Below are 22,585 nucleotides of genomic sequence, written 5' to 3'. Positions count from 1 at the left end.
AGGGGTTACCGCTCGGGGGCGCGCTTTAGGCCCTAGCCTCCGTAGGTTTCGGACGAGGCGTCGCCCCTCGGAGTCCTTTAACGAACTACCCTTCAAGCATTGGGGGAGGTGATGGCGTTCCTCCCCCCCAACCTCATCTGCATGACAATACCCCGGCCAATGCCTACCGCCAAAACCGAGGGAGTTGTGACGATTTGCTACGAGGTAGGCGAAAAAACCAAGTGGCTCAAAAACCAGCCAATTAGCCAAATGGAAAAACTCCTACCAGGCCCCTTGCGGTGACCAGCCGAAGCCCATAGCAAGGTCAGTGGCAAAACCTAAAGGGCGGGTGGGTGGGAAACCGCGTCGGCTGCAAGGGAGAAAAGGGGCGAGCCAAGGGCTGCCCCGACCTTAAGTGGCCTTTGGAAGGCCCGCCCCTGCCGCCAGCCGATTGGCTGGCGCTGCAGGGGATGCAAATTGAGGGAATCCCTGCCTCCCGCGAGGCTGGCGCCAGCCTCGCGGGAGTGAGTGTGGGCGGGGTCGTGAGCCCGCAACCCCCCCTCCTCCTGAAGATCGGTAGGGGCATTGGGGAAGAGAAGCACCTTCCATTCACAGAGTGAAAATGTTAGCTAAAGCCCCCCCCCCCATTATGCTTTTGTTGTGTTCAGAGTTTTAGTTACCTTTTTTTAAAAAATATGTTCAAAATAATTTAATGTGCTTTATAGCCACATCTGCTGGAAGAAATTGAGATTTTAATGTTTATACATCATTCAGCACCACAAATATATGTTAAGTCAACAACTGTGTGACTTCTAATCAGTTTCACTCTGCGAGCTTTTGGAAACTGCCCGAATAACTACCAGTTACTCACAAAGACACATAACAAGAAAAGTATCTTTGGGACAGAGAAATTTGGTGTGCTTAGTTAGCCCTGTTTTATCCCCCCACCAAAGCCACATTTCTCCCCTCTGAGGTTCAAAATATGCATTTTCCATCCCCAGCCATTAAAATGGTATATAAAAATGAAATGTTTATTGCCATTCCTGTGCTTTTGTTCTTGTATAGTTCTCTGACGTTCTTTGTTAACTTTCTTTTTACCTTACGTATTTTGGATGAGACCAAAAGTTAACTCTAAAAATTATTATTTAATTATTACTACTGTCACTTTTTCCTTCTTAGCACTTACTTATTTTGTTTTATGAAAAGCATCAAGAGATGTTAGGATAGTCTGTTATGCCTATGAAGAAAGTAAATTCCTCCTATGTGAACTTGAAAGCTTTCCTTTTCAAATCAACCCTGCTTGCTTTTCTGTTTTCTTTTATCATTTTAAACTTGTGGGGCTGAGAATTAGGATCTCCTGCTTTGGTCCTGAAATATCTATTCCTGCCTGACTTTTGGTGATGTGGGTGGGTGCAGTAACCAGCTTTCAAAGCTAGATGGAAAGTGACACCCTCTAACCCTGGAAGGAGGTCAGAATTTTGTTTTCTGGGCATCTAATTCAGGTACAGAAGGTTGAATGCTGTAGTCCTTATGTTTCACAATAGTTTAGTGCTTGTGAAAGAATTGAAAGACATAATGATAGAAGTTCTGCCATGATAGACGCCAAAATGGCATACAAGGCAGTGAGATACAACTGAAGAATGTGATATTTTGGTCGCCAAAAAGGCCTTTGTCTCAGAGAGAAGAGAAAACCTTTTTGACTTCATAGTTTACTATGTGGTATATCCATATCATGGGGTTGGTTTGCTGGGTTGTTCTTTAGTTGTAAAATACATACTGCTCCTGGTTGCTGTCTTAGCAGCGGAGATGGTTGTCTTCATTTCAAGTGTTAAAGAACTGAGTTGTCAAAACCTGTCCGTTTTGTAGAATAACTTTTAAGGGCTACTTTCCCCCCTTCATGTGTATTTAAATTTTATGGGCTGTAACTTTTACTCAAACTAGACTCATTGAAATGAATGTGACTAACTTGGGCCTATTAATTTCAATGGGTCTTCTGAGTCGAATTGAATTGAATATAACATGCCTACATGTGCTTCGTGTATCACATAGGTAAACACTGGTCTTGCATAGTGGCCCTAAACGTTGGGATGGAATTGCGTTTGCAAGCCTTACAGTTTAAGACTTAAGAATTTAGCGGGGTGGGGATGGGGTAATGCAACAGTATAACATAAACCACGTTTGAGCAAATTAGTCTGTACATGAGCTAGTGCACACAGCTTAAGCACACACACTTTTCTTCTCCCTTTCTCCAGTGGGGAATCAAACCACAGAGTGACAAGCTGAGCATTTCCCTGCTGGAGGATCCCTGCTGGAGGAAAGGAGAAAAGTAGGAGAATTCAAGTTGTGTGTATGAGCAGGCTGCTTGTGTACAGACTAATGTGCTTAACTGCAGTTTATAGCTTAGCTTTGCATCTGGATGCCACCATAGATTAATGCCATTTTAAGATGATATGATACTATTTTATAGATGATTAATGCATTTGCCAAGAGGCCCCCCCCCAAATGATGTAGTTTTTTGTTCTTGCATATGTCTGAAAAAAAATCTATTGGCTTCACAATTCACTTATGAAAATACAATTTAATTTGGTATCTATTAAATGTGTATAAGGTGCTCTTTGGAGATTGGTTATTACACTCTGGCTGTCTGCAAATATGGCTTTTCATTATGCTCTGACTGTCTGCAAATACAACATTTCATTAATCAGTGCATAATGTAATCAGCTTTTTTGCATTATAACAATTCACTGACAGTTCTAAGGAACAGCAGAATTGGAAGCGCCCAACTTTCATGGTTCAGCTTCAGTTCGAATTAACACTGATGCATTCTCTTTGCCTCATTAAAGGTAAATTATGTTTAATTAGTTACTTACCATTATTTAGCTATACAATGAGACATTGAGATTGGCAGTCAAATTGCCAGATGGCTAAACCTTAACTGCAGGTGACATCAATTATTATTATTTTTTAAAAACACAAATCTTCATGCTGTTCAGAGGTTTTTCATAAAAATGACTTTGGGCTTAGGTATACTGTTACACAGACTCCCTGGGGTTCACAGGCTACCAATTGGGAACCACTGTCTTAGACTGTAATCACATTGGACTGGACTGGACTTGCTTTTGAGTAGACATGCATAAGGGTGCCTGTGTCACAGTTGTTTGAGGGGAGAGATGAATATGTTGAACACAAGAGGGGCCAGGTCAGAAGGACAGCAGACACAAATTAGATCAGAGGCAAGCAGCAGTTCATAACAACATGAAGGTGTTTATTGCCTCTTTTGAAGATGGAAGCACTGTTTAGGTGCAGAAAAGTGTCTTGTAGTTGAGTATTTTTTGTATTTTTTAATATATTATATATGTATATATACATGACCGTTATTTAACGTTGCAGAGTATTAGGCATAAGCTTAATAATGCTATATATATTTTTTGTGACTAAAACCTTGTCTTAAAACACATGGTTAAAGCAGTAATAGGGCATGAGGGAGGGGGCTTAATTCGCTCAGGGAAAGTGGTCAGAGCTGGGGCATATGACTTAATGTGGGTGGAGCTTCCTTGCAGCCTGCTGAGAAAGGGGAGCCCTTTAGTTCTCACACAGAGTGGAAACTAAGTGACTGTTGATTGCAGAGGAGCAAATCGCTAAGAACACTGGAACTCATTGATGAAATAGACAATCACTGGAGCCAAAACTAGTTAATAACTGCCTAAATTACAAGATAGTCAAAAGGCTTGTATCTACCAAGTTTGTTGTGATGCAATTTACTTTTTCCAGTTAGAAGATTCCTGAAAAAAATAATTCATAGTCCACAGAAATTAAGGAAAACAAAAAATAAAAAAGAGCATCTAGAAAAATTAACCTCTGTTGGGCTAAGAATACAAGTTTCCTCTTGGTAACAGCAGAAAAAATATATTCCCAAAATGACTTAAGGAGAAGCCAAAAGCAAGGCCTCCTGTCTATCTGTCAAGAAAACCAAGCCACCGTGCTTTCAGTATCCCAGAAAGATGGTAGGAGTGGGACAGAGCGATTCATGGAGAGAAAACGATGTACACTAAAAATTGTTACAGTAGGATTGGGGGGAACCAACTTGCTTTGTGTATTTCTCTGATAAGAAATCCTTCTTATTTTTAATCTCCAGCCAGACACTGGTTGTTCCCCTCCAGTTCCATCCCCTAAATAATTTCCTTCTCATTAAATCTTCATAAGGGACTTTGCCACCATATGTAGTGCCATCTGTGGAAAAACTCACTAGCCTCAGATGAAAGGCACCCAGTGAGCGCAATGTTCCAGAATCAAAGAGATACTTAAAAACCAAAGCTCACCTCATTTCTCAGATGGAGACCTGTCATTCATCGCAAAGGCAATTTAAGCTGCTACAAAAAACCATTCGCACCTAGAAGTGTGAATCAAATTGAAAACAAAGACATTAACCTGCAGTCTACTATTTCCTTAGCCTAATTTTGTTTGCTTCTCAAAGCCTCATTCCAGTTAACCAAAAATTATGTGATGTTCCAGCCCAGACAGGACAGCTTCCAAGATGCAAAGCCTCTCCTTTTTTCTTGTTTTTAATTAATTCAAGAAGCAACCAGGATTTTCTTGACTAGCAGTCAGATACCTATCATACGTAATATTTTGAAGATGCCCGTCTTCAAAGGAAGATAAAGGGCCCATCACTATGTGTATCTCAAAAGCTTCTATGATGGTAATAAGAATGACCCCTTAAATCAGAGCTTTCCAAACGCTTGTCTTGTGACACGTTAGTGTGTTGGCTATAGTGTGTAGGTATGTTGCACGAATACACCCCGCACTTCTCCCAGGGCTGGAAAGGGGTTAGTTTAGCCTCTGGTCTGCTAGTAAAATTGTGTCACCATGTCCCAAAATGATGCATGTCTAAAAAGTGTATCACTAATATGAAAAGTTTGGAAAGCTCTGCCTTAAATCCTTCATCATGCTCATTGGCCAGCACCCCAGAAGCCAGAAAATAAGTCCCAGAGGGAGCAAACCCAACAGATAACTTGCTCAATGGCTTTAAAAGCCACAGAGAGAACAAAGGGAACAAACAGGGTCATACTCCTCCTGTCTCTTTTTTGATGCACGTCCTCAATAAAAGTGACCAAAGCTGTTTCAGTGCCAAAACCAAGCCTGAAGCTAGTTGGAAATAGTTCTAGATAATTGGCTTCTTCCAAACATACTTGAAGCTGAATGGGCACCTTGTAAAAAAGACACTTAAGGCATGTCTGGTACGTGGCTGTAAATTAGAGCTAGAAAATAAAAATAACTGGAAGCAGGAATAATTTTGAATTACTACATCCAGACATATATGTGCATAGCCACAAATAAAAAGTCCTACGTAATACTAACTGGCAAGTATTTCTCTCTCTCTCTCTTTATGGTAGAGAAAAGAGTAGAAATACAATGAAAATGCACATAAGATACAGTGGTGCCTCGCAAGACGAAATTAATTCGTTCCGCAAGTTTTTTCTTCTTGTGAGTTTTTCGTTTTGCGAAGCACGGTTTCCCATAGGAATGCATTGAAAATCAATCAATGCGTTCCTATGGAAACCGCCTTCAGACCAGGTCCGGGGACAGTCTGTCCCCCGACCTCTTCTGAAGGCTGGGGGGGGGGACAAGGGCTTTTCTTCCCACCGCCAGCCTTCAGAAGGCTGTTCTGAAGGCTGGCGGTGGGAAGAAAAGCCCTTCTCCCCACCTCCCGCCCCACAAGCTCCGGGGACAGGAGGGCTTTGCTGCCGACCGCCAGCATTTTAAAAGCCTCTGCTGTCCCAGGGCGATTTTAAAATGCTGGCGGGCGGCAGCGAAGCCTCCGCTGTCCGGGGGGGATTTTAAAATGCTGGGGGTCGGCAGCGAAGGCTTCGCTGCCGCCCGCCAGCATTTTAAGATCGCCCGGGACAGCAGAGAAGTCTCCGCTGCCCCGGGCGATCTTAAAATGCTGGCGGGCGGCAGCGAAGCCCTCGCTGCCGCCCGCCAGCATTTTAAGATCGCCCGGGACAGCAGAGAAGTCTCCGCTGTCCCGGGAAGGCAGGCGGGGGGAGCAAAGACTTTTGCCCCCCGCCGGCCTTCAGAAGAGGTCCAGGACCTCTTCTGAAGGCCGGCGGGGGGCAAAAGTCTTTGCTCTGACCGCCAGCATTTTAAAAGAGGTCCCCGGAGATTTCCCTATGGGCTTTCTTCTTGCGAAGCAAGCCCATAGGGAAATTCGTCTTGCGGAACGACTCAAAAATGGAAAACTCTTTCGTCTTGCGAGTTTTTCGTTTTGCGAGGCGTTCGTCTTGCGGGGCACCACTGTACATTTTTTAAAGCTCACCATAGTAGTAGTTGAACTCTCAAGGATTACTGAAATGTATGTGCTTTGAAGCCTCAAAGTATACATTAAGGATAGACAATATGTTAAGGAGTTTAACAAAGAGTAGAGTGTTTTGAAAACAGAAGTATGGTACCAATATTTTTATTGTCAACACCAAAATTAAACATGTATTAACAATTTCTGATAAAAATGTGGATTCAGCATGTGTCTCTTATGTGAATTGCAACTAAAGTGTTGCCAACCCCCCCCCCCCCCATGGCAACTAGACATACTGTTTTGGCACCCAGGTCCCGGGAGCCATTTGGCGCCTAGCTATTTTATCTCAGTTTCTAACACTGCTTCTACTCAGAGAAGACCCATTGAAATTAATGGACATGACTGACTTGGGTCCATTCATTTAAATAGGTCTACTCTGAGTAGTACTAGTAAGGGATATAACTTTATTTGTTAACGTTTGTTAGACACCAAATAATTGAGGTTCTCTGGGCAGTCTTGTAATAGCAGCTGCCTCTCTTTCTGTCCATGAGAGAGAAGACGTGAATTCTGAAAGTAGCCAGTACTGATGAAATAGTACTTGGAGAAGATGTCGTAGAGCTTTAGGTGATCTGGAACATAAATAATCCTCATGTATGAATACTCCCTTTTTGTAGGACATCCATCCTGTTTGAAATTCTGTCTGGAGTTGACGACAAATGTAAAAGCCTTAAGATGGCAGTGTATTGAATGCAAGACGTGCAGTGCCTGTAGAATCCAAGGCAAAAATGCAGTAAGTTTTAATCCCTTATTACAAATAATATATAATGTTTGCTCTAATTATTTAGGTCTAGTTGAACCAAATTTACAGCGTAGTAGGAATTGGGTGAAAATTATGCCAAGGGATTGATGGTTTGTTTGTTTTTGTCTTTTGCTAGTTTCTCCATGAAAATATATTTTTGTAAGATTACTTTTGTTTCCCCTCCCTCCATTTCAATTTCAGGATAATATGCTTTTCTGTGATTCTTGCGATAGAGGTTTCCACATGGAGTGCTGTGACCCACCTCTTTCCCGAATGCCAAAAGGTGATCTCTGAAAATGCTTTCAGTGTATATGGCTTGATTTTATGCATGTATGTATGTATGTATGTATGTATGTTTTTGTACATTCCATGTGTATCTTGATTTTCAGTTCAATATTATGAATTGATTCAGTGAATTATTTATGCATAAGCTATTCATTCTTGTATACATTGATGTGTTTGTGATGGAGCATTCCGAAATAGCCCCTCTTTTTTCTATGTGTTCTTTATAGCTTCCATAATACAGTACATTTGAATTGTAAGAGGGCCGTTCAGGTTCTTTTTTGTTGTTCTTGTCTTTTTGTAGCAGCTTCTGTAGCTGGTGAGCTAAGGATTTGTCACAGTATAAATTTGTGGCAGAGCATGGACCATCAGCTCAGATTTCCCTCATCTAATTTAATTTTCTACCAAATTACCCTTCAAATAATAGGACTTGGCATTTCTTTTTGCAGTTTTTAAGAAGTCCGTAAATATAGTTCACCTTCTTTATCACATGCATGCAAGAAAATGTGCTCACGTTGTTACCTGTAATGTTAAAATGGAAGGCGACAGTAACCTGTCAATATTGTTGGCTGATCAAAATGTGGTTCTTATTATTGTCGTTTATAGTTCAAGCCACTAAAAGCTTTTGGTACTGATAATGCTGGTTACAGAATTCTGATTCAGGCAATCAGTTTATTGTTATTGCAAGGAAACAATCTTTTGTATCCTCAAAGTCATCTGTATTCTATTCTAATACCTAGAATATTTAATTTAAAGCTTTTAAAAGTTAAATGTAGCCTGCTTGTCTTCTCCGCTTCAGCATGCTAGCAAAATAGACAAGTTGCAGTCTTGCTGTTTTGTAGGCCAGCAGTCCCAGTGACTTTAATTTACCATCTCTCAACCTTAGAAATAATAGCCATTCCTAAAAGTCATAGGACATCAGTTGTGCCTAGACTGGATGTTGCCAGGACCCGAGTCACAGTTGCAAAATCTTTTTTTGTGGCCCATGGACAGTCATACAGATGGGTTCTGCAACTGCACTGTGCTATTGGAATATTTGTACCCTACCTACTAACAAGGGTTCTTGGCATGGCTTACAATATATTTAAAATACAATAAAAATTGACAATTGAGGTATTGAAATTCTTCAGTAGGTGAGATTGCTTTATTTGCTGCTGTCTCATGACTTCAGGTTTCTGGTAACAGACCCAAGAGTCTACAAACCTTCCTATCATTGGATGTACCAGCATCACTCTGTTGTTCATTGGGAAATTTCTAGAATTAATGACTGGGACCTGATGCTCATGCACTTTCACCTGAACAAAATCTTTTTTGAATAATTAATGCAGGGATGTGGATTTGCCAGGTCTGCAGACCAAAGAAAAAAGGAAGGAAGTTACTTCAAGAGAGAGCATCACAGATAAGGCGGCGATACACAAAACCTATTGGGCGACCAAAAAATAAACTAAAGCAACGAATGTTGTAAGTGTTTTGGGGTTTGGCTTGTCTTCTACATTTGGGTGGTGTTGCACTTAACAGGCAGATTCTTACGATGAGAAATGATTTCATTGCTGGGTTGTTCCAAGTTCGTACATCTTCCTGCTACTTCAAGAAGTGAGGTTACAGGGAACCAGGCTGAGGGCCTTCTCGGTGGTGGCACATGCCCTGGGGAACGCCCTCCCATCAGATGTCAAGGAAATAAACAACTATCTGACTTTTAGAAGACATCTGAAGGCAGCCCTGTTTAGGGAATTTTTTAAAGTTTGATGTTTTATTCTGTTTAATATTCTGTGGGGAGCCACCTAGAGTGGCTGAACCAGATGGGTGGGGTAATAATAATAATAATAATAATAATAATAATAATAATACTGTAATTATTTATTATTATTATTATTATTAAGCACCTGGTTTTAACCTAAATAGAAACATACAGATGTTTCTGTTCATGCTTCTTTTTTAAGTACATTAAAGCACTTCTGGATGATGGAGTTAAGGCAGCAGAGTTCTCATATTAATTGACAGAGCCATATAAATAACCAGTCAGGTGGCAGTGGCAGCTGATGTGGCCTCTGCTCTGGCCCTTGCCACTGGCTGCTATCTAGTAGCAAAAGTTGTGGAACTTGTGTGTGCCCCTATTGCAAGGGAATGTTTGTTATTTGATCACTTGATGGCAGCCATTTTTCACTCCTGATGAGCAGACATGTGCAAAATTACCTAGTGGTTTGTCAGTTTTTGTGTTGAACATTGGGTCATCATGTTATGAGACAACTGAATTATGTTATTTGAATTGTTGGAACGGTGAAGGTCTGCACTTGCCGTAGTTGATGATGCAGAGTTGCAGAAATAACTTACTGCTGTCTTCTTTAGAAATAAGTGTAGATCTGTAACCCTTCATCTTTTATGAAACTGTAAAACATTGGGAAGATGACATGTGGTACCAGTGCCATGGTGCGTATATTTAACATAGACATAGAGATTGAACCTCTAGATTGTCAATTCATAGCTTGTTGAATCCGTTCCAGAATAAATTCTGCTCTGGGAGGTGTGGGTGGGTGTTTAAAGGTGTATGTCATTTTGCTTAATGAAATGTACCTAACTAAATGACACAAATATTGTACATTGCTGAATCATTATGTGCTTCATCATAAAAGAGTTGACTGTGCAGTGGCACTGCTTAATGGACCTTTATTGTGGCATTGAACAGCAATGTGAAATCATATAGCACCAGGAGCTTGTTAACCTCTGTAGGCAGATGGTTATTAGCATATATGGCACCAAGTGATAGGCTTTATGGTAACAGAGCTGAACTTCTGGCATTGAAATATTCAAACAACATGTGGGCAAGGCTTAGAAGATTTTAACTGGATTGTGACTGTTAACTGCTAGCCATTCTCAGTAATGGGTTGGAGTGGGGAATGCATTCGGGGCCAAATGGAGGGTTGCTTGGCTATTGGAGATCAGCAAACCAGATGGTTGCCCCAGGCTGCTGCCTCTCTAATCTGTTTATATTCATTACTTCAGTTTCACCACTATCAAAACAAAATATATAATGCTTAACAATAATAAGATGATGGAATGAGAAGAAAATACAATTGATGTGAAATAATTATGCAGCATTGTGTGGGTTTCAGTTTGATAAACTTTCCTGGTTGCTTGCATTTATCGCAAATATAAGAGATTTGGTTTGGCGTCTCTTGACTGTTCCTCAGCATTATCTTTACGTTTCTGCATTAGCCTTTAGCTAAATCAGCACTTAATCAAGCTAGATGCACTTTCCCAGTAAAACTCAGTACTGCTTCTTGGTATCTTTCATGTCAAGCCTTTCCCAGTTCTTGTTTTCCTTTTATCATGTTTTATTTGTACCTTCTGCACGGTTCTTGGTTGGACTTACGCTTTTTTTCTTAACTAAAATAACACATTAGTGCTTGTGTAGGTTGTCTTTAATGCTGCACAGAAACGCATCTTTCTTTAAGAATTCCATTACTTTAAGTGTATTTTTTAATTAATATGAATGTAGCCCTTTTGTAACGAAGCATGCCCACAAAAGCCTATTATACCGGATTTAGGGTGTTATCTTCCTCCGCATTATTGGAATGTCATTTTTACAGTTGCTGGCTTTGAAGCAGTCAAGTATCTTGAAGGTTTTGTAGCATAAGGCTTGGATCTCCTGGGATCATGTTATAGTTGTAACAGTCTTCAAAAGGCAGAAGCTTTACTGTTGTAACGCAGTGCAGCATATAGTCAAGGAGACCATTGAAACTAGTGAGGCTAAAGTCCATTAACTGTATATTGAGCCTAAGGAATGCATATTCCCTTTCTGTAGGGATTTCTTTGACCAAAACCTGAAGCACACTTTGACCCATTTAGACCCTGTCTTAACAGGACAGCTGCATTTTGGAAATGTTCTACTGCATGGTCATCTGTGCCGTGTCACATATCGGTTCTACAATCTGTGCAAAAATATTCAGGAATATTTAATCTAGGAACTCATGCACTTTTCACTATCTGCAAATGCCTTGAAGGGAGGGATGAATAACCGAAACCAAATGCAGTATCCAGTGCTTTTTTCTGGGGATATGCATACCCTTAAACATTTTGTGAATTTAAGTTTGGCCTCATTGAGGGGCAGTATTTCTTTTTTTTTAAAAAAAAATAATATTTATTGATTTTCCAACCATTTAAACACAATAAAACAGAAAAAAACAGAAAAGGAAAAGAAAAAGAAAAGAAAAGAAAAGAAAAGAAAGAACATAAGATTAACAAAACAAGACGCAAACCATTTAAAACACAAAACAATTTCAGTATCTTAACTTTCATTCCCTTATTTCCACGACCTCCTCACACCTCCCTTTTTGTATTCCACTTCTATTAATTGTTTCAGCAATTCCTTTCCATCTTCCTGTTTTCTATCCTATAATTATCTTAACATATTCTAATCTTATTTTTCCCTTTAATACTCTATTAGTCTATTTATACTTAATTCCTTATAACATTTCTACTAAAGCCATATAACTTCATTCCAACATTTTTCTAACATTCATTATTTTTACAATATTTCTATAAATAGTCTTAAACTTTTTCCAGTCTTCTTCTACCGATTCTTCTCCCTGGTCTCGGATTTCTGCCAGTCGTTTCCGCCAATTCCATATAGTCCATCAACTTCATCTGCCATTCTTCCCGGATAGATAAATCTTGTGTCTTCCAGTGCTTCACAATGAGTATTCTTGCTGCTATTGTTGCATACGTGAAAAGAGTTCTATCCTTCTTTAACACCAATTGGCCGACCATGCCCAGGAGAAAGGCCTCTGGTTTCTTCAAAAAGGGATATTTAAATACCTTTTTCATTTCATTATGAATCATCTCCCAAAGTGTCTTAATCCTTGGGCATGTCCACCAAAGGTGAACTCTAATCCTCAAATTTGTCTGTTTTTCTTTAAGTTCAGTCATAGCAAGTGTCAACTTATATTCATCAAATTGCTTCTGTAAGGCTGGGGCTCTCTTTCTCTTTCTCTCCAGTTGTGTTTCTTTACATTCAGCAACAACAGCTTTTTCCCTGGCCTCCTCTGCAGTTAGCCGTATCGAAATTGGTTCCTGTGTCAATTTCTGGGTAGTTTCTATATTAGTATTATTTATACTTTCTATATTTAAGTTAGTTTTAATGATTGAAACATCCACTTTCGCATTTATCGTGTCCATTTTCCTGTGAAGCTGATCCAATGAATCATTTATCTTAAATAATGCAGCCACTAGAGCCTCTTCTGTCAACATTTCTCTTGGTTTTACATATACTGGTACAAAGGCTGCAACAGAAAAAGCAGGGGGGGGGGCAATGTTTTGTCAGCAGTTGACTGGTCTGTTTTTCCTCTTCCATTAACCATAACACTTAAAAGATTCAAGGTCAGTCCCAGAGTCTCACAGTTTTTAACTTGCAGCTGGAAATTTCCCTAACCCAACTCTTGTAAAGCAATCGGTTTCAAAGGCTTCCACTAGGGGGAAACAGTTTCTATTTGTAATAGTCAATAGTATCCTCTTTTAAACAATCCAAAAATTAGTTTCAAGTTAGTTTCAATTTTCAGTTACTTTTACTCCTTTTTAAAGCAGCCGGAAACAGTAGAAACAATGTATTTCTCTTTTTTAACTAGCTGTCAATGAACGTTCTAAACGCTGTCAATGAACATTCCAAAATACGTCAGTCCTACTAGCAGCCCGTTTCCAGGGTCAGAGCGGCGGTGTTTTAGATCTCTTCGCTCTCTCCTGCAGGCATACTCAGTCCTCAACTTCCCCCCCTTCTCCTGCCTCCAAAGGGGGGTTTTGTTCTTTACCGATGGAAATTTAATCTTTTACAAAAGACTTTCCAGGACTCCAGCTTGCAACTTCATTGCCTCAGTCTATTTACAAAAGGGGAAGGCGGACTTCCTGTTTTGGACCTCCCCGCTTTGATACCAAATTATACTTTTAGAAATCCAATTCTTCCGTTTCAGCTCTACTCACGGGTAATTACTTTAAAGTCAAATTGTCCACATGAAAAAGTCAGCGCTCTCTGGCAACGGCTGTGCGGCTTCACTCCGTGGAAGAAGCAGACGATTCGAAGCGCCGCGCCCCTCACCCCACGTCGCTCCGGAGCCCCGAAAACGGGTTTCCCCGCGAGTAGGGGAGGCGCAGAAGGTGCCCGCCGAATCCCACGTTCACAGGCTTCTCCCGCCTGTGATTTTTTGCGGGTCTCTGCCTTCGCCGTGGCAGCCAGACCCAATTTCCCACGGGGCAAATTCCTCCTGGTCAGGAATTCCGCCATTGCCGATGGCGCCAACCTGGAAGTCCCCATTGGGGGCAGTATTTCAATATGAGTAGGAAAATGAGAGTACACCTAAACATATATATTTTTTAAAAAGAAAAAAAGCACTGGCGGTATTTCAGGGAGCTTTCTCTCTCTGGAGTTTATGTTTTCTGCAAGGTTTAGCCATTGCTGTTGTACTTCCCCGCTTTTCCTCTTTTACAGCTTTATGGGAATACTTTTGTAAAGGTCCCACTGTAGTTCACATAGCTGACAATAAGTAGCCGCATCAACTGCAGCATGACAAGAGTATGGCGGGCAGGCAAGGAAGCAAGTGTTGCAAATGGTGAGCAGCCCAGGCAAGCTGCTGAGGAAGGAGCAACATTGAATGGGCCAAGGAGCCTCAGAGAGCGATTTGCCAAACTGTTCTCTGAAGCACTTCCCACCATCCTCCCATGACTTTTAAGGGGGGTGGGGATGCTTTGGGGAGTCATTTGTCTGAAACATCCCTATCCTCCATTAAATGATGAAGCCCAGGTGAGCTGCTGAAGGAGTGACATTTAAAGGAGGTGCTTCAGAGAGTAGTTTGGACCCTCCTCCATTAAACATTTAATAAGCTGTGAGACAAGAGCTGTTTGGATGAGCTCTGGGAGAAGGGGATGGGGTTTTGGGGTGAGCTTTGGGGCAAGCTGTGGGGGAGGTGTTTGGTCAGGTGGGTGAGGGGTGGCAAAATGGTGGGTGGTTAACGAATGGAGCAAGTAAAAGTTGTGGTGGCAGCTCCTAGTTGTTCCATATAAGATTAGTGGAGCAATACCAGTTTCCTCGGCTGGAGCCCTAGAATGTTTCCAGTAACTGAACTCATGTGAGAAAGGGCTGTGATGAGTGACTATAATAGTTTGCCTTTACAGTTGTTAATCCTAAGGCTGACCAGTCTCTTTAACTGTAGTTAAAGAAGGAGAGGAGATGCGGGGGAGATGTGTATTTCTGTTTGAGCACAGTTGTTGCAACTGCACTGGTTAATTGCACTTATTATAGTACTTATTTAATAGACAGAGTGCTTTACAGCCTTTGTGCTTCATGTCTTCAGAATAACTCTGTGGAGCCGTTGATTATATTTACTGTTTTATGACAAATATTGAGAATGTGGCTTGCCCCAAAGCACCCAGGAATTTGATGGCTTAGTTGGTTTGAACACAAGCCTTAGTTAAAGCATTTAACCCCCAGACCACTCTGACGACCATCATTTACTCTTGTCACTATCATATAATTCTGATGGTTTTGAACTAATATGTATATCTATATTTGATGAGGCTTCACCAGCAGTATTTAGCTGTTAGGATGTTGTTTAGAATTTAAGCAAAGTAGCACGAGTAATTCATATGCAGTGTTGCTATTGTTTATTTTTATGGTTTGTTAATGCTGACTGCTTAAAATTTTCCATATTTTTTGCTAGGTCTGTAACCAGCGATGAAGGATCCATGAATGCATTCACAGGAAGGGGGTCACCTGGTAGGGGTCAAAAGACTAAAGTCTGTACCACACCTTCATCTGGTCATGCTGCATCTGTGAAGGATTCAAGCAGCAGATTGGCTGTTACAGACCCCACCCGGCCTGGTGCCACCGCCACCAAAATCACCACCACCACCTCCACCTACATACCTGCCTCTACACTTAACGTTAACAAGAAAACCAAAGGGCTTATTGATGGCCTTACTAAGTTTTTTACACCGTCACCCGATGGTCGCAGATCACGAGGTGAAATAATAGACTTTTCAAAGCATTATCGTCCAAGGAAAATGGCCTCTCAGAAACAATCATGTACTTCTCATGTGTTGGCTACAGGTACCACACAAAAGCTAAAACCTTCTTCACTTCCACCCCCAACCCCCATCTCTGGTCAGAGCCCCAGTTCACAAAAATCCAGCACTTCCATCTCTTCTAACTCTCCCCAAAGCTCCTCCAGTCAGTCAAGCGCACCCTCCTTTAGCAGCCTTCCTAATAACAGTCAGCTAAAGGGACTCTTTGATGGACTTTCTCATATTTATTCCACTCAGGGACACTCTCGAAAAAAGGGGCACCCGAGTTATGCACCGCCCAAGCGTTTGCGTCGTAAAGCAGCATTTTCTTCCACATCCAAGTCTAAAACTGCTTTCTATGGAAAGAAAGAGATTAGAAGTAGGTTTATTTCTCATGCCTCCGCCTCTGGATGGGGTATGTCTAGAGGACGTGCTTTTAAAGCAATTGGTCACTTCAAGCAAACAACCTTCCTTAAAAAGCGCAGGATTCTAGGCAGATTAAAGTATAAAGTGACCCCTCAGATGGGGACCCCCTCACCAGGGAAGGGGAACTTGGCAGACGGAAGGATTAAACCTGATCAGGATGATGGTAAGCAACAGGTCAAAGCGCCAACCAAACCTGCGTCCCGTCCAAATCCAAATTCTTATTTTGTCACACAGGTCTCGGCTACTTCTCTTCTGACTTCACTCTCATACAAAAGCAATGAACTTTGACCTTGTAACTAATGCTGACTAAATCTCCAAATTGTTTTTCCGACTAATGCTGTACCGCCTTGTTTGTCAGTTTTTGCATATGTAGTGGCACTAGCACCCCCCCACCCCAATGTCTTCATAATGTTGCTTTTATGCCTTTTGTAGTAGCATATTGGTAGCCACTCCATGCTGTCCCTTGCCCTTTCTCTGGCCACAGTGCTGATGGCATTTATTAGGATGACCATTTCAACTCTTCATTTCCCTCTCCTCCATCGCTTTTCCATGACACATTCCATCTGCTACACAACACTGGATTTGTACTGCTGTGAAATTTACTCTTCCCAGTTTTTAAATAAATCTTTCCTTTTTTTCTTGAAGAAACAAAAGTCTGTATTCCTTGCCTTAGTTTCTTCTAATCTGTTTCAAATAGTTTTGCCTAAGATTGTTTTAGTGTTGAAAGCTTGTTTTCTTTTTCTTAGAGGCTCATATATATGGTTAGGATATGTGAAATCTATGCTGCTGTATCAGTTGTTTGATATAGTTTTGTATTCAAAATGTCTTTTTTAATTGGGTAGGAGTAGAGTGTAAATTCTAAGTTAGGGCATGAAAGAAAATGCTGCTGTTTGTCCTGGCTGTGTTTATTTAAAATAAATCTGCAAATGTTTTCGTAGATACTATAATAATAAAGATTTGCTACGTCAACTGGAAAGATCAGTGGGAAGCAGGATTTTAAAGCATTAGTCACTCAGAAAATGCTGGGAGCTACATTTTGATTGCAAAAGGTGTTTGTTGCATCATGGTGGTGAATAAACTCTCTGCTGGTTTTAAACAACAGGTACAGAAATCAAAATAAGCATCAAACAAGAAAACTCAGATCTGTTTCTGGTGGGAAGCAAGGATATTATTACAGAAGAAGATTTGGAAATGTTTAAGCAGGCCCAGGAACTTGCAATGGAGGTAAGGTTCACAGGTGCCAGCTATGTGAACAGTACTGATACGTTAATTTGTTGCTTGATATGAGGAGAAAATTGTGCTGACGGCTTAGTTCTGCTTAATGCCCCTTTTATTAAGGCTAGTTTGTATATAATGGTATACATCTAATCTAGAACCCAAGTATCTCATTAGGGTAAAAGTAAACTTGAATGGGAAGTTCTCTATGTAGCTTCAGGCATGGTGCAGAGTGAATAAGTTTCACAGCACTTGGGTGCCTTGATAGAAGTCCTTATTTTTAAGGATGTGGATAGTTTGTGCTACTTTTCATTCCTCTGTAAACAGATGTCTCTCCACCTAACACCTAAAATAGTGTAATACCCCAAAAATAGCCTTACTAGTGAAATGTGATGGGGGGGGGGGAATTCTGTTGCGCTTTCAAACCTTTTGTTCTTTAATTGTGATTAATAGAAAATTGGTTGTAAAAATGGCGGAGAAACAAATGGACGCTACCCTTCAGTGATAGAATTTGGGAAATATGAGATCCAAACATGGTACTCCTCGCCTTACCCACAAGAATATGCAAGGTAAGGAGAATGAACCTATAAACTGTTTTATGACAAACACCATCTCATAGCTCCAAAAAAGATTCCTTTACAACTTATTTGCAAAGCTTCTCAAATTCAGACATGCAGTGAAACCACAACTTTATAACTTCCCTTCTCTTTCTTTCCTAGCTTGCAGATTATCATTGAACGTTGCTGTAAAATCGGCTTGGCACTGCCAAAAAAATCAAAGATTAAAAATATATATTGCCTGCAGATAAGCCTGTTTAGCTACAGAATGCCTTGTACACACCCTTTTGTGGCTAAGGAAAAAAAGGCTAGCCCCCAAATTACTTCATGCACGTCCCTTTCTTTCTACATGGAGCTTGAGATAGTTCTCTTAAAACATATCAAAAATAATCATAAATAATTAAGAGTTCAGCAGTGTTCAAAGTGTCCGCAATTAGAAAATCCACATATTAGTAAAATGTAATTTGTTATTTTTCTTGGTGCCAAAATTTTAAACTTCATAGTTCAACATTTACAGACTGTTTTGCCATGGATAGAATATGACAAGCCTTGCAAACAGTAATGTTGATAATAAATAGCTTCCTATTTCACTATATCGTGTCAAGGGATGGCTCAAGCACTTGCCATCAATGTGCTCACCGTAATGTATGCTCTACTTTTGCCTGTAATTGGGCCCCAGTTCCTCAGTGTTCAAAAATGGTCTATATTTTCATCCATTTTTGAAGGGGTCAAGAGAAAAAGTTAAACAAAATTGGAGGGGCGGAGAGATTTACCTGAAAATCAGCAGACTTCTACCACCACCTCCTTTTCTTTTTAAAAAAAACCTTTCTCGCAGTGGTGCTCTTACAGCCTAGCATTTTTTCTTGGACCTGTGCATTCCATTTTAACCTCCTATTTCCAAGTATCAGATATTCCGTTTCATCCAATAATTTAGGGAAGGCAGGAGAAATGAATGATGTCAGAGATAACTCAAGTGGAAAGTGGTCCCAGCTCTGGGAATTATCCTAAAGGTGTCTCGGTTAATTGGCACATTATTGGATGTTAGGATATAATCTATGGTGCTAGTAAATCCTCTGGGGGAGATAAAAGTAAAATAACCCTCTTGATCCCCTTGACCGTGCCCATTGCATAACAAAAGTTTATGCTTAATTATAAGTTCACAGAGATAATTCCCAGCGCGGTTAGAGAGGTGGTGTCCATTGCTGCCCTCTGACAGATTTTGGGTTCGTCCTCCCAGTTCAGTCCAGATAATATTGTATTTTGTGGGGAAACAAGGCTGATCCGGGCATTGAAGTCGCCTCCCAAGACAAGCCGAGGGTTAGGAGACAGAGAGTCTATACTTTCGAGTAGTTGGTCAAGCTTTCCCCAATATGAGCTCAGTTCCCCACAAGACTTTACTGGAGGTATGTACACGCAGATACGGTAAGTATTTCTCCTGAGACTATCAGAAAGGGACAACACTAAAAAAATTAGGGGTGGTCAGCGAGGGACACTGTTGAATCGATACATTAAGAGATGTTGACACCAGCACTGCCAGCCCCCCTGCTAGGCCTTCCATACTTTACAGTTTTAAGAGCTGGTTGAGTGTAACTTGTAAAACCCTGTAATTCAATTCAACCATGGTGCCCTCTTTTGCCCAAGTTTCTTGAAGATGATATCATGTGTTTGTAGAACAGAAATCACTGTCTTGGGTCTTGTTCGGCCACCCTGTTACATTCCATGAGAGAAGTTTAATTGTTTTACAGTGATTTAGTCAATTGCTGGCCAATGTACACTCAGTTGCCCAGTTTTTGAGGCAACATGGATGCTAGTGGAATGATCCAGATGTTCGATTATTTCAGTCGTTATAAAGTACTCACATTTCATAAAGTACTCACATTTGTGTTCACTGGGCCTTTTATTTGCAAATTGCTCACCAGCGGGGATTTCTTGGGCGTGGTTCCTGACTCCTCCTCATCTAAATATCTCATCTTTGTCCCGTACTCCGGTGGTTCTATAGTTATCGTTCTGTTGTGGCCATTGGGTCTATTGTCAGTGCTCAGATTCCTGAAGACGATTGTCTAGGGGAATTGGCTGTTCCTTTTGGCTCACCGGGTTATTTTGATGTTGGGCATGATTCTGCGAATTCAACTCGGGCGTGTCTGTTTCCTCCCCTCCTGTCGAGTTTTCTTTTGCAATGTCATTACTTCCATTGGGGATCCAGGCCTTGGTTTTGTGGGCCCCTCTGTAGCACCAGTCCTCATCTTACATAAGGGTGCAACAATAGAATTGTGAAATACCCGGGTTGGAAAAACTCCTCTGCTTGACAATTTCAGCTTGTGAATCAGTGAGGGCAGTCTAGTAGAGGAAAAAGTTAACATAATTTTTGGATTTGATTTTTGGTATTCAAGGGTTCAGTCCCAACTAAGTCAGTCTCTGTAAATCCAATACCAAGTAAGTCTGATAAATGTTATTTGGAACGCTGGACACCTTTCCAGTTAGGAGCTTGATCTAGTCTTCCACAAATTGTCATGCAGATCTTTTTTGGTTGGAAGACTCTTAAATAAGAAGAGTTTGTTTTAAAAGCCTCTGCGCATTCTATGTCAAGCTTAGGGGTCTGTTCTTGTTGTGCCATTTCACTTTGGTGCTTTGGTGTTCTGTTAGTGCCTGCTTGCCTTTAACTGATAAACTGTGGACCTCTTTGGATAACTGGGTTATTTGAGAGGCAATACCTCGGGTGCTCTCCCTACTTGTTATTCCTTCCTCTCTTAGAGGCACAGGGTCAACTTGCCCCAATGTTGGATCCAGTTCTGCACTCTCACCTTGAGTATCCTCCTCATTTTCACAATCCTCTTTAAGGGGAGAAAACCGGTTTTTTTGTTGGAACTGTTAAAGCAGATTTGTTTTTAAAAGTCCTCCATTTTAGATTGCTTGGGAGCCGGTGAGAGAACTGCCTCCTCTGGGTCCCTGTTGCGTTTACTAGCAGGCATAGTATTGCAGTGGGGTGTAAACTAGGAGAGGTTTCCTTAACCAAAGAGAAGAGAAAAAATAGAAAGTGTTCAGTTTGTTCAATTTAAGAGTTTCTCTGTGTGGTGACTGCCAGGAGTTCCAGGAACAAAGTATAAAAGGGAGCTGGCAGTTAATAGCTAGCAGCTGGCGGCCTGCCCAGGATACTTCACAGAACTTGGCCAAGGTGTTTCTCATAACATAGATAAGAAGATGCTGATAGAATCTCAGTAGGTTGGTAAGTTTAAAAGTAGAAAATTAAACAAAGAGGAAAATTTACTTCCATGGGTAGCAATTGACACTAATTACATTCCTGTTATCTGCGGAGCTCTGAAGCCAGCTTGCTAAGCTGTTGCCATCTTGGAACCGCCACCAACCAGTGACTGTTGGTATTGTTCAGTAGTTGATAGTTGAATAATTAAGAATGATCAGATGAATGTTGAAGAGCAAGTCAGACAATAATGGAATAAGTGAGCCAGAGGAATATAAGATAGGGGAATATGCAGAGGCTCCAGATCAAACTGATGAAAGGTTGGCAGGACTGGATCAAGAAATCATACTGAAGGAATCATCATTGTATGAAAATGGAGAATTCGGAGAATTCGAAGATAAGATTACAAATGGTGATTTAGAGAAATATCTGGACATAGTGTTGATGGAGCTGAGAGGCAAAAAAAGCTTTGGGATTTCACTCCTGGCCTTTCTTTAGTTTTAGCAGATTTGGTGTGAATTCAAAGAATGGTGATATTAAAGTTATGGTATTGCCTCTGGAAAAAGACTGGGGAAAAAACAAAAAATTGAAGGTCATAGAGGAGATCGGAATACCATTGTAAACACAACAGGAAATAGAATACAGCAGGAAATGGAACTGACTACAGTGGTACCTCGGGTTACATACTCTTCAGGTTACAGACTCCGCTAACCCAGAAATAGTACCTTGGGTTAAGAACTTTGCTTCAGGATGAGAACAGAAATCGTGCTCCGGCAGCACGGCGGCAGTGGGAGGCCCCATTAGCTAAAGTGATGCTTCAGGTTAAGAACAGTTTCAGGTTAAGAATGGACCTCCGGAACGAATTAAGTACTTAACCCAAGGTACCACTGTACACGGAACTGGACACAAACTAATGAGAAACAAAAATGGAATAATACAACAGGAAATGGGCTATAACAAGAAAGGGAACTGAGGATATGGAATTGGACATGAACAAGTGGATATACAACAAGAAAAAATGGAATATCGGCTCAATGTGCAAGCACAATGGAGAGACTGTAATATGGACATGGACAGGAAGAATTATATTCAATATGGAGTAGTGGTGGTGAGAATTAATCGAAGTTAAATTAAAGGGAAAAAATATGGTTAACATTTATTAAGAATGACAATTAGTCTTGGACTTTCTGTGAGAAAAAGAAATAAATGATTCTGAGATACCTTAAGTGGTAGGAAATATTGTTTAACAGAAAGTGGTAGATGTTCACATTGACCAAAGTTTTTAAATAATCATATTCTCTTTTATGTGACTGGCAGATGGGAAATCAGAGTATTTCTTTTCTGTTGCCTTGCTTATTTATTTTTCTATTTTTCTGTCTTCTCTTTATCTTAGTTGTCCCCTTCTTTCCTTTTTCTGTTTACCTTCTTTTTTGGTATCTTTTGTAAATGCAACTGTATTATGGAAAATCTTAATAAAAAGTCATTTAACAAGTTGAAATATTAATTGCAGGTTTTATTTTTTTAAACAATTCAGGTGTTCATTAATTTAGATAAAGGCTGAATTATGGATACTGTAGATAACTTCACTCAGAACACATTGATGTGTTTACACAATGCATATAATAATGTTCCAATATTATTGTCAGGGAACTGACATCAGAGCGAGAGGCGAAGGGGAGGCTCCCAGATTCTGCGGGCGAAGGACCCAGCACCAGGGGGAGGAGCAGCTCGGTAGAGGAGGAAGGAAATCAACGCAACACCAGGGATAAACGGGGGCAAATGGGGGAAGCGGA

The 22,585-nt window shown here is 40.7% G+C and overlaps 1 protein-coding gene across 8 annotated transcripts in view; it reads left to right on the top strand.

Annotated features, from left to right (window-relative positions):
- Positions 1 to 22,585, top strand: part of KAT6B (lysine acetyltransferase 6B) — a 92,140-nt gene that overhangs the window by 31,075 nt on the left and 38,480 nt on the right. For 6 of the 8 annotated variants that reach the window (XM_081191500.1, XM_081191504.1, XM_081191502.1 and 3 more), the window contains 6 exons: positions 6,946 to 7,061; positions 7,272 to 7,353; positions 8,681 to 8,813; positions 15,056 to 15,987; positions 16,927 to 17,048; positions 17,493 to 17,608. In XM_081191500.1, coding sequence (XP_081047626.1) covers positions 6,946 to 7,061; positions 7,272 to 7,353; positions 8,681 to 8,813; positions 15,056 to 15,987; positions 16,927 to 17,048; positions 17,493 to 17,608 — 1,501 coding nt within the window. The remainder of the gene's footprint in view (positions 1 to 6,945; positions 7,062 to 7,271; positions 7,354 to 8,680; positions 8,814 to 15,055; positions 15,988 to 16,926; positions 17,049 to 17,492; positions 17,609 to 22,585) is intronic. The other 2 variants (XM_081191507.1, XM_081191505.1) reach the window with 2 other exon arrangements.

The sequence above is a fragment of the Podarcis bocagei genome, assembly GCF_964188305.1.
Source record: "Podarcis bocagei genome assembly, chromosome: 4".
NCBI lineage: Eukaryota > Metazoa > Chordata > Lepidosauria > Squamata > Lacertidae > Podarcis > Podarcis bocagei.
Note: the sequence above shows the minus strand (reverse complement) of the source record. Positions and strands in the feature narration are given on the sequence as shown.